The sequence below is a fragment of the Pelophylax lessonae genome, assembly GCF_965119305.1.
Source record: "Pelophylax lessonae genome assembly, chromosome: 11".
Taxonomy (NCBI): Eukaryota; Metazoa; Chordata; class Amphibia; order Anura; family Ranidae; genus Pelophylax; species Pelophylax lessonae.
The window spans coordinates 118865124-118882159 of NC_138778.1; the positions used below are offsets into that span (position 1 = coordinate 118865124).

The following is a 17036-nucleotide window of genomic DNA, read 5'->3' on the forward strand; positions in this document are numbered from 1 at the left end:
GAGTTAGTGCATCAATGCCAGAGGAATTCAAAGAATTCTCTGGTCAGCCAGGATATACAATATGTACTGGTTATACTGGTTTTCCACTTCACTCAAAGCTGTTCGTCCTATATAAAAACTCAGCTGCACACCTTTTAAAGTGGAACTCCACCTAAAAGGGGAAGTTACGCTTTGAGGACTTGTCCCCCGCTCCTCTTGCACTATTGGCCCTTTTGAGAAACGGGGGGGGGGGGGGAGCAGGTACCAATTTTGACAGGTACCTGCTCCCATTTCTGTTGCGCTTGGGAAAGGAAGTTGTCCTCACTCCCCCCCTGCAGTCTTCTAGGACACTAAAAAGTATTTGATTCCTCAGGTCAGTAAGTGGGACTTTAAGGCAATAAAGAAAACGTATCAGCATACGAGCGTTTTATAGATTTTATCGTAAAAGATACATGAATTGCAACATGTTTGTTTCATAAATTATATAGTGCAGGGTGGGTGAGAGACCCATCCGTGATAGTGCAAGAAGGTAAAGAAGTGACACTTGTGAGTATTTGGTGACTTTAGAAACACAAAAATCCTGCCATCCGTCGGTATTGGATATTGCAGGTAGCGTCTCAATTTCCCACGCGTTTCGGCTTGCCTAAAGCGGCTATGCCTTTTTCAAGGTATCACCATATCTAAAATGATATTTAGACATTTTAGACATTATAAGTGTCATTATGCACTGAATACTTAGTTTGTGTAGTATAGGTTGAATAAATAGCTTACATTTTGTTTTTTTGTATATACAGTTTCTCGGTCGTTGTTATTGGAACATTCCCCTCTTTTTCCCAAGGTAGTCACAAGATCCCCATAAAGGAAAGGAGTAATGGTGATGCAGGCACTAGAAAGACCAAATTGCTGTTCCATAAATATCCATGACATATATAGAATATATAGATTCTTACCCACTTAGAGTTCTCAGGGGTACTCACATGGTCCAGAGTAACTGGTTCCCGCATCCGCAGTCCCTGATGGAAGTGGTGACTGTCCCTGGAATTATATGTTTATATAATATATCCAAGGATTATGTGTTGGACAGAACATAATGGGCTTAACAGAAAATTGAGTGAAATACCTCCTCTGTTGCAGGTCTCAGGGAAAAGCAGGGCGGTATCTCCTCTGCTTCAGTCTTGGGGGTATAAGGCCGTATCTGTATAAACATTATACATGGAAATTTGGCAATTTGTTCCATGTAGTTGGTATATAATTGCGCTAAAAAAAGTTTCGGTGTAAAAATACCTTGGTCCAGTGGGAGTAGGCCAAATAAGATATACGGGACCGGTGCTTGTTGTTCCCTTCCAATCTCCAAGCTACAGGACTGTATCTGTATTGCAAAATGTGATTTGCAAGTTTAAGGAAAAATTTCCTGTAAAAGTCTAACAGAATTGTCCTAGAATTGTATAACAAACCCCCTCCAGAAACAAAAGATCCCCGCCTCACGGCTGCAGAATTTCGCGCGATCAGAGATTTAAATATCCTGTTGGAGGAAGGTGGTCTCGACGATGATTGGGAAGATCCCTCATTACCACCCGAAGAAGACAAAAGTGAGGAAGAAGAGGAAGATCCAGAAACACCCCGCTTCCAGAAAAAATCTCAAAGATTCCCCCCATTAAGCCTCAATCCAGCAGTCGCCCTATTTGTCAAACAGACGACTAAGGAAATCGAAGGACTTAGTATGAACAAAACAAAGGATAATCTATCCAAATCACAAAGGAAAGCACTTAAAGACTTAAAAAGCTATGACAACATCACCATAAAACCAGCTGATAAAGGCGGGAACATAGTTATCATGGACAACAAGAAATATAAGGAGATGTGCATGAACATCTTGGATAATCGGCAATGCTACAAACAAATATCACCACTGATGATAAAATCCTATAATGAAACATTCTATAAAAAAGTCGACAAGGCCTTGAACGAAGGGGCCATCTCAAAAACCTTATGGGAATACATCAGAACTACACATCCTAGAACACCTACGTTCTATTCTTTGCCAAAAATACATAAGGACGCCAACAATCCGCCAGGGAGACCCATAATATCTGGGAACGGGAACATCTCAGAAAACATGAGCAGAGTCATAGATGCTCACCTTCGACCTCATGTAACCAAATTATCATCATACACGAAGGACACCATCCACCTTTTGCAAATCCTGGAAGGCATGACCATCCCACCAGATACGTACCTTGTTACAATTGACGTAGAATCACTTTACAGCAACATACCGCATGACAAAGGGATTCTTGCAGTACAACAAGCACTCAGCCAACAAAGTGGCTATGACCATAAATTTAATGATTTCATTATCTCTGTTACACTTCATCCTACATCACAATTATTTCTGCTTCGATGGCCTCCATTTCTTACAAATCTGCGGTGTTGCCATGGGCACTAGTTGTGCCCCATCATATGCCAACATATATCTGGGCATGTGGGAACAGGACTTCCTCCACAGTGAGGAGAACTCTATATACTCTTGCCATATAATACTATGGCAGAGATATATAGATGATATCTTCCTCCTGTGGAACGGACCCGAAGACTTTTTGAAAAAATGCCTGGAACGCATGAATAGGAACTCCTTCAATATGCATTTCACTATGCAATATAGTCAAACCAAGATCAGCTTCCTTGACACCTGGATCTATAAAGACTCCGACGCTAACCTCAACACAACACTATACAGAAAAGAGACTGCAGGTAATACTGTTCTGCACGCGGACAGTTTCCACCCCACAGCCTTGGTCAAATCGATTCCATACAGTCAATTTCTAAGACTAAAAAGGAACTGTACCCTACAACATGACTTTAAACTTGAATCAGACAAACTATCCGCACGACTCCGACTGAGAGGGTACTCCAAAACCTGCCTGAGAAAGGCCTTCAATCGAGCCAATGGCCAGGAGAGACATGAAATCTTATTCAAGAAACCAATTGACAAACCACCTGAAAACGCCAACAGGATCATCATGCGATATACTAACCAGCATGACTCCATCAGGAAAATTATCAAAAACAACTGGCACATTCTCACCGGTGATCCAAGTCTTAGACATCTACTCCCAGAAAACCCCTTAATCACATTTAAGAAAGCTGGATCTCTCCAGCAATCACTAGTACATAGTGAATTCAAAAATGGATCTAGAAAGGATCCCTGCAAGGACAAAGGGACATACCCATGTGGAGGATGTTCCCAATGCCATGTCATTGTTAAATGTACAAGCAAAATCTTACCAAATGGGGAACTGTTCATGCCAACCCATTTCGTTAACTGCAAAACTCGAGCAATTGTTTACCTGATGGAATGCAACTGCGGGGCCTTCTACGTTGGGAAAACGAAACAAGAATTTCGCAAAAGAGTTGGCACACACATGTCAACTATGGAGATGTGTAACTTTTATCTCCCACTTGGGAGGCACGTAAGAGACAAACACCAATCAAAAATGCCCAAAATAAGCTTCATGGCCCTGGATAGGATACATATCCCGGGGAGGGGGGGCGATTGGAATAAGACCCTCCTACAAAGAGAGATGAGGTGGATTAGACACCTTAGAGCTACCATACCTCCGGGCCTCAACGAAGCAGAGAGCTTTAAACCCTTCCTTGAAGGATTTAAATCGGGCAAAACCGACTAATAGTACTTGGAAAATAATCAGTACCAGTCAAACATTACAAGCCTATATCTAGGCTTAAAAATTTAAACAAACAAATCTTGAACCCCTTTCATCAAATTATTTATTTATTATCAATCCAACTCTCATATAGATTGTTATAACCACCCACACCATCTCCTACATCACTGTGCCCCAAGATAAAGGCCCCACCTGACAGGCCCAACCATCCCAAGAACAACAATCTATGAAACACCATTCACATCAATTGGCTGACATCAGATATCCATACAATCCCCAGTCACCTATATACCCCCGCTCTGGGGACTGTCTTTCTTTTAACATAATTTTTCATCTATGTTTCTTTTTTGTCTCCTTCTTTTAAATGATTGTACGTTATTGCTGCCAAATGGAAAAGAATCATACATATGTATATATATACAATATAGATATACTGCTGAGATGAATATATACACTCGATGTTAAACAGACTCGGATCGTTATGGAATCTTTTTCCCCCCCCCCGAATACCCAATAGTAGTCCCCGGCACGGTAAGCCCCGCCCTCCGAGGCGGGGCACTGTTTTGGGTCACCAACATTCCATCTGAGCCCGATGGCTTGTTGACCAATGCCTGACGGCATCGCGAATGGCCCCTCCTCTCCGTGTCGGCGGCGTCCTTAGTTGCCAGGCAGCAAGGGGAATCCTCGCCGCAACTCGCGCAGGAGCTTCGGCACATGCACAGTATGCGACGTTGAAGCCCTTCCGCCCTGACATATAGTACCGCGCTGCGCAGCAATGCGCATGCGCGGCCTATATATAAGGCGCCGGAGATCCCCGGAAGAGTGCCATTCACCTCCGGATGCCGGAGAGGAAACACTCCTGGACGACGGTGACGCAAACAGCCTCCCTGTACAGCACATGGTCTCCCCCTGCAGGACTAAGGTAGAAACTCACTACAAGCCTTTTTCTTAGGACAATTCTGTTAGACTTTTACAGGAAATTTTTCCTTAAACTTGCAAATCACATTTTGCAATACAGATACAGTCCTGTAGCTTGGAGATTGGAAGGGAACAACAAGCACCGGTCCCGTATATCTTATTTGGCCTACTCCCACTGGACCAAGGTATTTTTACACCGAAACTTTTTTTAGCGCAATTATATACCAACTACATGGAACAAATTTCCAAATTTCCATGTATAATGTTTATACAGATACGGCCTTATACCCCCAAGACTGAAGCAGAGGAGATACCGCCCTGCTTTTCCCTGAGACCTGCAACAGAGGAGGTATTTCACTCAATTTTCTGTTAAGCCCATTATGTTCTGTCCAACACATAATCCTTGGATATATTATATAAACATATAATTCCAGGGACAGTCACCACTTCCATCAGGGACTGCGGATGCGGGAACCAGTTACTCTGGACCATGTGAGTACCCCTGAGAACTCTAAGTGGGTAAGAATCTATATATTCTATATATGTCATGGATATTTATGGAACAGCAATTTGGTCTTTCTAGTGCCTGCATCACCATTACTCCTTTCCTTTATGGGGATCTTGTGACTACCTTGGGAAAAAGAGGGGAATGTTCCAATAACAACGACCGAGAAACTGTATATACAAAAAAACAAAATGTAAGCTATTTATTCAACCTATACTACACAAACTAAGTATTCAGTGCATAATGACACTTATAATGTCTAAAATGTCTAAATATCATTTTAGATATGGTGATACCTTGAAAAAGGCATAGCCGCTTTAGGCAAGCCGAAACGCGTGGGAAATTGAGACGCTACCTGCAATATCCAATACCGACGGATGGCAGGATTTTTGTGTTTCTAAAGTCACCAAATACTCACAAGTGTCACTTCTTTACCTTCTTGCACTATCACGGATGGGTCTCTCACCCACCCTGCACTATATAATTTATGAAACAAACATGTTGCAATTCATGTATCTTTTACGATAAAATCTATAAAACGCTCGTATGCTGATACGTTTTCTTTATTGCCTTAAAGTCCCACTTACTGACCTGAGGAATCAAATACTTTTTTGTATACATACCAGGGATGTTGGCGCCACTACTTTTAGGAATCATCTACCTACACTAATAAACTTCTTAAAAAGGTTCTCTAGAGCTCTAAACTACCAAATCGGTCTTCTAGGACACTAACGGATCCCAGAAGACTGCATCCACTAATCCAGCATGCGACTCGCGCATGCGCAGTGGGAACCCGGCTGTGAAGCTTCAAGCAGTCACAGCCGGGTGCCCATAGTGAAGATCCCAAAGCCGTCAAGGGTGGATGAAGATGGCTGGGGTGAGCTTCACCGCTGGACCGTGGGATGGGTGAGTGGCTGTTTTTTAAAAGTCAGCAGCTACACTTTTCCTGCTGCTAACTTTATTTTTTTTTTTAGGTGGCTGGCACTCTAAAAAAAAATGCTTAAGCTATTTTCCCTTGATTTGATTTAAAATGTCTTCAGATGACTGAACTTGCCAAGATCATCTTTGGAAAAGTTCTCAGCTGGCAAGTGTGTATCCTATATCAGGAAGGGCTGAAATAGGCATAAGTTATCAGTTAGCCAGTAGATGGAAATGATCAATAATAGGATAGTTATTTTTACATTTTTTGTGAAATTTTAATTGGGTAAATTTAGCATTTGATTCAAAAGGTTAAATGTTTCTGTATTAGTTGTATGTAGCATCTGAATTTATGTTCTTTGTTGTAGGTGGCTTTGTTACTGTCACGTTCCTCAAAGCTGTGATAGCTTACCACGATATGAAACCACCCAGGTGTTTGGACGGAGTCTTCTACGGTCTATCTTCACAGTTACACGCAGACAACTGCTGGAGAAATTTAGAGTGGAGAAGGATAAGCTGGTTCCAGAGAAGAGGACACTTATTCTTACCCACTTCCCCAAGTGAGTGCAACTGGAGACTCAAAATATTTTGGCTTTGTAAATGCCCAGCTAGTCTGAAATTCATTGTGCAGATCAGGGTTGCATCGATACTGGTATTGGTTCTGATGCTAAGCATTTGCACGAGTATCAGTACTCCGATACTAGAAACCGATACCTTCAGACTTGGATTCTCCCCCCCGACAGCTGAAATGTCAACAAAAGAATGGCGGCAGTTATCGGTTTGATAAGGAGCATGGTAGCTTTAACCAATGACATTTCAACTGTCAGCGGGGTTCTCCTTTCCCTCCCTGTCTTCTTCTCCCCTTCCGCCAGCTGTCACCTCTGCTGGGTGCATTCCCTGCCTCTTCCTCCCCTCCGACCAGCTGTCGCCTCTGCCGGTTGCCTCCTCCTTCCCTTCATCAGCTGTCTTTCCCCCTTCACCGTTCCTAACCCACACCAGCCTTCATCCCACCGAAAGTTGTCCTCCACTCCTAAAGCCTCCTATCCTCCTAAGCATCCGGTTATCCACTGCTGGAAATTAATAACTGGCCAACCTTACATTCCTTTATTATGTCCACAGCCACCAATGCACAGTCCAGTCCTTATGCTCTATCCTCTACCACCCCAATTTTCACTCCAGCGGTCCCTTCCGGCCATCCAGCAATCTCCCTATGACCCTCCCATTCTCCTCCTTTCCTGTATAACTTTGGTAATTCATTTTCCAGAATTTCTTTTCTTGTACCTTAATTAAAATAGTAAATATTTTTTCTCTTATGTCCTCTGACAGTCGCTGCCCACTCAGTCTTCACCAATGGGTATTGACCTCTTATCCATAGGAGCAAGCTAGGCATAAGACTTGTTAAAAACAAAGTAATTTACATAGACACACCTATGGGGCCTGTCCCACTGGTCCAATACCCCCCTTCTTTCAGCCATCCCAACTCCATTTGTCTTCTGCCTAGTTAGGAGTAAGATAGGCTCTCCCTGTGCTGGGGCTACGGTCTCAGCCTTCTTCTGTTTTATGATTTTATTTTCTCATTCGATCGGGCTATAAGATCGAATTCCTTTCGCGGCCGGGGGACCGATTCTTTCCCTCAAATCTTCATTTGACCCCAGATCGGTTGCGCGATCTTCATCGGGCGGTGCAGGATCTCCTCGCGCAGGGGGTTGTCGTCCCGGTGCCTAATTGGGACAGATTTCGGGGATTTTATTCAAATCAAATTTTATTCAAATCTGTTCACTGTGCCCAGAAAGGAGGGCAAGGTGCGCCCGATTCTGAACTTGAAAGCTCTGAACCGCTTTGTGCGCCTTCAAAAATTCCGCATGGAATCCCTCCGTTCGGTGGTGGCCTCCTTGAGTCCGGGAGATCTCCTGGCTTCCATCGACCTAAAGGATGCGTATTTACACATCCCAATATTCGCGGGTCATCAGAGGTACCTCCGATTCGCTATTGCGGAAGAACACTATCAGTTTGTGGCGTTACCTTTCGGTCTCGCTTCGGCTCCAAGGGTGTCACCAAAGTGCTGGCTCCTGTTCTGGGACTGTTACGGGCACAGGGCATTGCGGTCTTGGGATATCTGGACGATCTCCTGTTAAAGCGGAGTTCCACCCTAAAATTAAACTTACCTCCATCTTCTCGCTCCGGGTCACCTGAAAAACAAATGGATAATCGCAATTTTTTTATACTTCTTTATACGCAAATATACTTCTTACTTCCTCTTCCTCCCCTCGGCGGCCACGTCATCGCTCCCAGGAATCAATGCGCCTGCACCGCCCCCGACGTCAGTTCCGGTGCAGGCGCCGTCATACTTTGCAAAACAGCTTCTGGGCATGCCCAGAAGCTGTGCAGGGATGACGCTGCGGCACCGAAAGTGACGGCGGGGCCGGTGCAGTGAAAGCCTCGTCCGGTAAGATCTATTACCGTACCTGGAAGGCTTATTTTGCCTGGTGTGAATCCAGAGGCTTCCCTCCTCGTGCCTTCTCGGTGGCGAGGTTGTTGGCCTTCCTACAAACTGGTGTGGATCAGCGCCTGGCGTTGACCATGATTAAGGGCCAGCAGTCTGCACTGGCCATCCTTTTTCAGCGCCCCTTGAACTCTTTGATTCGCACCTTTCTTCAAGGTGTGCGTCACTTGGCCCCTCCTCGGAGGGCGCCTCTACCTCCTTGGGACTTGAACTTAGTTCTGTCCGTTTTGCAACGTCCTCCCTTTGAAAACATCAGGGAAATTTCTTTGCATCTGCTGTCAAGAAAGGTTTTCTAGTTGCGATCACTTCAGCACACAGTGTTGGAATTGGCCGCTTTGTCTTGCCACTCCCCTTACCTGGTGGTTCATAGGGATAAGGTGGTCTTGCGACCCAACCAGTCCTTCCTTCCAAAGGTGGTTTCTGATTTTCACCTCAATGAGGACATTGTTTTGCCTTCGCTTTGTGCGAATCCTAAACATCCTAAGAGTTTGCCTTACATTCCTTGGATGTTGTCAGTGCGATCAGGGTTTACCTGTCGGCCACTGAATCCTTCCTTTCGGAAGTTGGATTCTCTTTTTGTCCTTCCTGAGGGACTTCGGAAGGGTATGGCTGCGTCTGCGGCGACCATTTCAAAATGGATCAGACAGACGATTGTGCAGGCCTATTCGATTAAGGAAAGGGTACCACCGTTCCCTGTCAAGGCGCACTCTACCAGAGCGGTGAGTGCGTCCTGGGCCTTCCGGCATCAGGCTTCGGTGGCCCAGGTGTGCAAGGCTGCGACTTGGTCGTCAGTGCACACCTTTTCAAAGTTCTACAAACTGGATGTTCTGGCATCGGCAGATGCCTCCTTTGGCCGCAAAGTTCTGTGTGCGGCAGTGCCTTAAGGGGACCCTGGTTTTGCGGGTCCCTGGCTGTTGGGGTCGTTTTCCCCCTTGATTATTTGCTTTCCTGGGTGGTTGCTCCAGTTGAGCTTTTCTGTTGCCCAGAAGGATACCTTTCTGTTCACGTAAGGTTCCTTTTTCTGACATTGGTGCTGCGTTGCCTTTGTGACGGTTACGTTTCCCACCCCTCATGTCTACACTGCTTTGGGACATCCCATTGGTGAAGACTGAATGAGTGGGCGGCGACTGTCAGAGGACATAAGAGAAAATGGAATTTTGGTAAAATTCCTTTCTCTGAGTCCTCTGACGGTCGCCGCCCCCGCCCCTCTTATTTGGGGTTCTTGATACAAAAATAGGATTGATACAGAAATATGCCAAAGCCCAGCCTGGAGTCCCTTCACCAAACGAATTCATAGAAGAAACAAAAACAGTGTCCCTGGGGAATTTTTATTGGACCAGGCTGGAAAAAGTAGTATAAGAAAGTACAGAAAAAGTAGCATTTATTGATCAATTTAAAATAGACATGAACAGACATTTTAAAATGAACCAAAGGTTCATTGACGCAAGGACTTATGCACATGCATCCTGCCGTTTGGGTAAGTTGATGCATTTGCATATATATATATATACACACTCTTTTTAATTGCTGTGAACCCTTGTGGATATATCCCTTTGAATGAATCAAATTAATGTTTTGAATTTTTGGAATTATTTGAATTCCCTATATTGATGGAAAGATGGCCCTAGCACATGTACATACTTCACTGTAATACTTATATTTGTTCTATATACTTTCTAGATGTTGATGTGGCGATTTGTATGGTCTGTGTACATTTTCCCTGAAGAAGGAATTTTCAAATTCCGAAACATGTTGGATATACACACCTGTTCCAAGAACCTATGATCTACACTCCTCACCGGGATATGTGTAATACCACTTGAACGTGTTTACATTATCATGTTCTCTAGTATTTTATCATATATGTGATTTATTATTATATGTCTATTTTAAATTGATCAATAAATGCTACATTTTATCTACTTTTTCTGTACTTTCTTATTATACTACTTTTTTCCAGCCTGGTCCAATAAAATTCCCCAGGGACACTGTTTCTTCTATTTGGGGTTCTTTGGACTTTAACTGCTTGCTACCAAACTGAGTTGGGATGGCTGATAGCAGGGGGGTATTGGACCAGTGGGACAGCCCCCATAGGTGTGTCTATGTAAATTACTTTGTTTTTAACAAGTCTTATGCCTAGCTTGCTCCTATGGATAAGAGGTCAATACCCATTGGTGAAGACTGAATGAGTGGGCGGCGACTGTCAGAGGACTCAGAGAAAGGGATTTTACAAAAATTCTGTTATTATGTTTTGGCTGTTGATTGTCTAGCAATGTAAATGTTTATGCTCTTATTTTATATTTCAGGTTCCTCTCCATGTTGGAAGAAGAAATATACGGTGAGAGCTCTCCAATCTGGGAGGCAGATTTCACAGTCTCTAACACAGAAGTTCCTCAGCTAGTGTCCCGTCCAGGTAGAGTAATTTGGCTTACTGTCCTATTTAGCATCTTGCTGTTACTGGTTATGTGCATATATGCCTTAAAATTTTATAAGACATTGATTTAAAAATCTGGGGCCCCATAAGGTTTATAGTCTTTTGCAATAAAGAGACAAACAAATTGATTACCTTTGTGTGCATAGCAGCCAGGTACCTTTTTAGTGAAATATTCAAAACCTCAACCACTTCAAGACCAGACCTTTTTAGAGATGAGCATGACAGGTCCTCTTCATTGAGAGATCTGGGCTCATAAAGACCCCAGATCTGGGCTCATAAAGACCCCAGATCTCTTATTTAGCCTTAAAGCGGAGTTCCGGTCATGAAAATTTTTTTTCAATAAAAATACCCCCGGGACAGTCAGGGCTAGTACATAACACAATGGATAGCCTCTGTACTGTCCCGAGTTGCACTTACCTTTTAAAAGAAATACTTACCTTGAAAATTTCTTCTCCAGCGCTGCCATCTCGGATGTGGGCAGCTGAAGCCAGCGCGTCCTCTTCCGTGTCCTCTTCTCACAGAATGCGCCTGCACCGGCCCCGCTCGTCAATTCCGATGCGGGCGCATCATCCCTCCACAGCTTCTGGGCATGCCCAGAAGCTGTTTAGAAGGGAATGACGCGCCTGCACCGAAACTGACGAGCGGGGCCGGTGCATTGATTCCTGGGAGCGATGACGTTCAGCTCCCAGGAATCAGTGCAAAGAGGAAGTGACGGCGCGGCCGCAGAGGGAGGAAGTGGAAGAAAGGTGAGTATATTTTTCTTCAATAACAAGGTAAGTAAACAAAAAAAATCGTAACTATCCATTTATTTTTCAGGTGACGAAAAGCAAGCGGATGGCCCAAAATCGACTGTCGATTTTGTGCCCGGAACTCCGCTTTAAAAGAAAAAAAAGAGGTTTTTGACACTTTGACTAAAAAAAAAAAAAAATAATAATAATTTAGGCCCAAGAACCGGAAGTGACTTCGGAAGTTGCTCCAGTCCTCCCAAGGGCATAGAACTGAGTGGGGGCTATCTTGCCTTCACTCGACGTCCTGCCTAGCCATCGGCCGCACGGATCGTTTCCAGGCTTGCCGGCGACTCCGTTAAGCTTGGAAACAACCTGGTAGCGGTGGGAGGGGGGCACCTCTCCTGCCGCCTATAAAAGTAATCCCACGGTGAATCTGCCGCCGGGATCACTTTTATTCAAAAGCCGTCCACCTAGGGGAAAAAACAATACCGGGGGGTTATGGCAGCTAGCTGCTGCCATAACCCCAGCATTTAACATTAAAATCAAGACGTACATAGCAGTAAATAGACCAGATTTGTTGGCTATACTTTTTAAAGCTACTGTCTTTTACTTGGAAAAAATCTTTTGGGCCTTTTGTTTTAGTTTAACAAGTGTTTGTAATGTGTGTGTACACTACTACAAGGCAGAAAGAGCAGACAGTAGCGGGTTTATCCAATTTCATCAGGTTGGTCTGATGGGATGGTCATCCAGTCTGTTATTCTCTGCAGTGTAATCAGGGATTTATGTTTTTTACCTATTCCTTTTTTTAAATCGGGATAACACTTTTTTTTTTCTTTCTTTCCCCCATGGATTTCAGATGGTTTCCTGACATTGGGTAGATCCGCTGTTAACGCCAAATCACATGTACATGATTTGTCTTTAATTGTTTGTATCGTTTTTAAAGTCGGCAGCCGACTTTTTTATATAATACCCATCCTAGTGGCCATTTAGCTCCTGGATTGCTTTTACAGGCTGCAGGGGTGATCTCTCCATAAAGTGCACTGCCTTTTGCTGTTACAAGGGATGTGATCAAATTTATTTATTTTTATTTTTTTTAAGGAATGGTGTAAAAAAAAAAAAAAAAAAATTTAAACCTCTCCATGTTCATGCACAAAGGCGAATGCAGACGTTGGTCCCACACACATACATAAACAGTGATCACGCTACACATGTGACACATTGCTGTGAATGGAGGAGCAAGGACAATAATTATATTCTCAGAACTCCTCTGTAACTCAAAACTGGTAACCTCTAAAGGCTTTTAAATCAACGTAGTTTGTCGCCACTGTTGGGTATTTACATAACGCCATCTTTTATATTTTACATTTGTTTTATGTGCATTAAAAGTTTAAAAAAATTAAATGAATTGCTTTCGAAAAATCGCTGCACAAAAAAATTTCAAAACCCACCATTTTATTCAATCGGGCTTAAAAATATGTATGTTTGGGTGTTCTAAGTATTTTCTTTCTTAAAATGCTAATGTGTGGTGTAAAGTGTCAGAATAAGGCCTGGTCTTCAAGTGGTTATCTACATTCTCTAAACAAGACTTGTACTTGTAGAAAAACTAGGGGTTCCATTGTTGGAAGTCTTTTAAGAATGCTAGTCACTGGCTTCTATACTTTTAAAGAGATCGTAAAGTCTCATTTATTTTAAAAACAACAAACCTGTTATACCTACCTCCTCTGTGCAGTTGGTTTTGCACAGAGCAGCCTTGATCCTCGTTTTCTCAGGTCTCTCGTTCCTGCTCCTGGCGCCTCCCTCCTATCCAGTGCCCCCCACAGCCACCCGAGCTGTACTGCAGCTCCGTGTTTCCATTCAGACACGGAGCTGCCATTCGGCCCTGCCCCCCTCTCTCTCTCCTGATTTGCTCACTGACTTTGACAGCTGCGGGAGCCAATGGCACTGCAGCTGTATCTCAGCCAACCAGGAGGGAGAGTCCCAAGACGGCTGAGGAACTCGTGAACATCGCTCGACAGAGGGGGCACAGGTAAGTATTAGGGGTGCTGGGGGGGCTGCTACACACAGAAGGCTTTTTATTTTAATGCATAGAATGAATTAAGATAAAAAAAAACCTTCTGACTTTACAACTCCATTAACCACTTACGGACCACCCACCATGTAGAAGCAGATGGCTGCCATAACCCCGTATTTTTTTTAAAACGGCGGGTGGTCTGCTTTAACATAAGGGTGGTCCCAGCAGCAGTGCTTATCCCCCCCCCCCCCTCCACTTCCCGGTCGTTTTCCCAGCTTACCGGTAGCGGGGAAAATGATCCGGTCTGCTGTCTTCTCAGGCAGGAAGTCGAGTGAGGGCAAGATGGCCCCTTCTCCAATCTATGGCCTTGGTGGACTGGAGCGACGTCATACATTGCTTTCTAGCAACGGATTTAAAGAGCCCATTTTTTTTCATCATGAAAAAATATTATTTTTTTTTTGTGGAGATGTAAGGTATTTTTGACCCCAGATCTCACAAAGATGTCCTGTCATGCTTATTTATATCACAAGGGATGTTTACATTCCTTGTAATAGGAATGAAAATGATCAAAAAAATGTTTTTTAAAAAAAGCAGTGTACAAATAAAAGAAAAAATAAATAGGAAAAAAATAAAAAATAAAGTGCCCCATCCTGTCAGCTCGAGCGCAGAAGTGAACGCATACGCAAGTGGCGCCCAGATATATAAATGATGTTCAAACCACACGTGAGATATCGCTGCAATCATTGTTGGAGTGAGAACAATAATTTAAGCCCTAGACCTCTGTAACTCTAAACTGGTAAACTGTAGAAATTTTAAAATTGTCGCCTATGGGGATTTTTAAGTACCAATGTTTGTCGCTATTCTACGAGCATCTGCAATTTTGAAGCGTGACATGTTTGGTATCTATTTACTCGGTGTAACATTATCTTTCACATTCTAGAAAATAATTGCGCTAACTTTACTATTTTCTTATGTTTTTTAATTTAAAAATGTGTATTTTTTCCAAAAAAAAAAAAAAGTTCATGAGACCGCAATGCAAATACGATGTGATAAAAATATTGCAACGATCTCCATTTTATTCTCTAGGGTCTCAAATATATAATGTTTGGGGGTTTGAAGTAATTTTCTTGAAAAAAAAAAAACAAAAAACTGGTTTTAACTTGTAAACAAGAGTCAGAAAAAGACCCAGTCCAGAAGTGGCTAAGCCCAGAATAATTCTACACATAAAGTCGGTGAAGTTGGCTCCAATCTGCATAGTTATTCTTGGCCAGTTGTTAAGGAAGTGGTAAAGCCATTGAAGCAACATGGCAATTTCAGAAGAGGTCCATAATGGAAGCCTTTAGATTCAGATATTACTGCAAGGCTGAGGTAACGGCCATGCTCACAATACAGCTGTGATGATGCTGGTTTTCTTTCCAGTGAAGAGGCTGGAAGAGGTGAGGTGACTTAGGGCAGCGTCTTTGCTGAACTAGGAATGTGAATGATTTAAAGCGGAATTAAACTCAAAAGCACTTTCAGTCTCTTTTAACTTAAACCCTCCACTCTGCCTGTCAGGGGTATTGTGCACATGTGCAGCTCAACATACAGTTGGGGTAATGCTCTCTGCCTTAATGATGTGACTCGTGTGCATACAAATGTCATTGTAGCCTAGCCGTTCAAACAGCCAAAGAGAGTGTACCAGGAAGGAAGGTTGAGAGAAGATAGGAGTGCCCCTGACCAGCTGGAAACCTGACAGTGCATCTCAGGAGGACTTCCTTTGTAATGTTAAGTCTGCCATAATGTGCTAATATGTACATGCTAGCACATTATGGCATAAACCTCCTGGGAGTCCATGTATAAAAAAAAAATTATTTCTGCTTTAACTGCAATCTCCCCCCAAACTTCTTTTATCTGGAAAGCAGTTGGTGTATACTTTTTGTTTACAAAGCCGACTTCTTTCATTATTTGTCTTCTAGCTGCTGTAAACACTACTGCTGCCCCTAGTGCTCCACTCTTCAGCAACAGCCTGAACAACAACTCAACTCTAACATCCAATGGAGATTCTGGGATTTCGGAACCTCTGCCTGGTAATGCATAAAATATTCTTACAATTTTTGTAATGAAGTTCTGCGGGTAAATTTTTATTAAAAAAGGAACGGTGTGAGATATATATATATATATATATATATATATATATATATATATATATATATATATATATATATATATATATATATATATATATATATATATATATATATATATATATATATATATATATAATTACCAATGGTATTTGTATTATGCAGCATGAGGGGATTAATGTATTGCCACTGCTGGTTACTGATGCATTAGTGACCAACCAGTGGCAGTTAATTAACCCCTTTGTGCTGCATTAGTGCAACCAGTATCAGTGTTAATTAACACTGGTTGCACTGATACTGGTTGCACTGATGCAGCACAAAGGGGTTAATTAACTGCCACTGGTTGGTCACTAATGCATCAGTGACCAGCAGTGGCAATACATTAACCCCCTTCATGCTGCATAATACTAATACCATTGGTGATCTCGCCTCAGCTACAGCTGAAACCTGCACTGCGCCTGTGGCAGAAATCTTTAATATCGGCATCTTTAACCCATTTTCGGCCGAAAAGGAATAAGCCCATTTTCGGCCGAAAAGGAATAAGCCCATTTTCGGCCGAAAAGGAATAAGCCCATTTTCGGCCGAAAATTTTGGTTGCCGAAACTCGGTGCATCACTAATATATATATATATATATATATATATATATATATATATATATATATATATATATATTAGTGCGTGTGTGTATATGCCCTACAGGGCAAGCTCAGGAAAAGCATGAGGGACAGTTTTGGATGGGCAAGCTTAGGAGAAGGCGGGAGGGACAGCTGCAGATGGGTATTAATGAGATGAAAGATTTTTGTCCAGAATGGTCACCCTATGGTAGGTGCAGAACAAATGCAAATATGTTCCAACTTAATGTAAGCGTGAGCAGTCGGGAGACCTTTTTATGAGTAGATTCTGTGCAACTCAAAGTAAAAATATTGCTGGAATCCATTTATCCTGTGAGGAAATAACAAGCTTTGAGCTATCCTCAAAACATTCCTTCCAGGACTCCCTATCAAAAGTTGGAATATCGGAGTGAGATGAATTCTAGTAGTACCTCGCAGTATATTAGCCCATCTCCCAAGCTGGAATCCTGGTGGTACATCCCCATTTGCTTCAGTTTAGGCAACAGGCATCATTTTGATTGGTTACGGGCATGTTCTTGGTTTGGTGTGCCCTAATACTATAAAGTCAGCTTTGCATAGCCATTGAGGTTTATCTAAGGCATGTTTATTGCTAACTAAACT

At 42.8% G+C, this 17036-nt stretch overlaps 1 protein-coding gene across 1 annotated transcript in view; it reads left to right on the forward strand.

Annotated features, from left to right (window-relative positions):
* The window catches only part of KAT2A (lysine acetyltransferase 2A), a 109462-nt gene that overhangs the window by 49757 nt on the left and 42669 nt on the right, over positions 1-17036 (forward strand). Inside the window, exons 6-8 of the mRNA XM_082272642.1 lie at positions 6372-6563; positions 10813-10919; positions 15635-15745. Of these exons, the coding sequence (XP_082128768.1) occupies positions 6372-6563; positions 10813-10919; positions 15635-15745 (410 nt within the window). The remainder of the gene's footprint in view (positions 1-6371; positions 6564-10812; positions 10920-15634; positions 15746-17036) is intronic.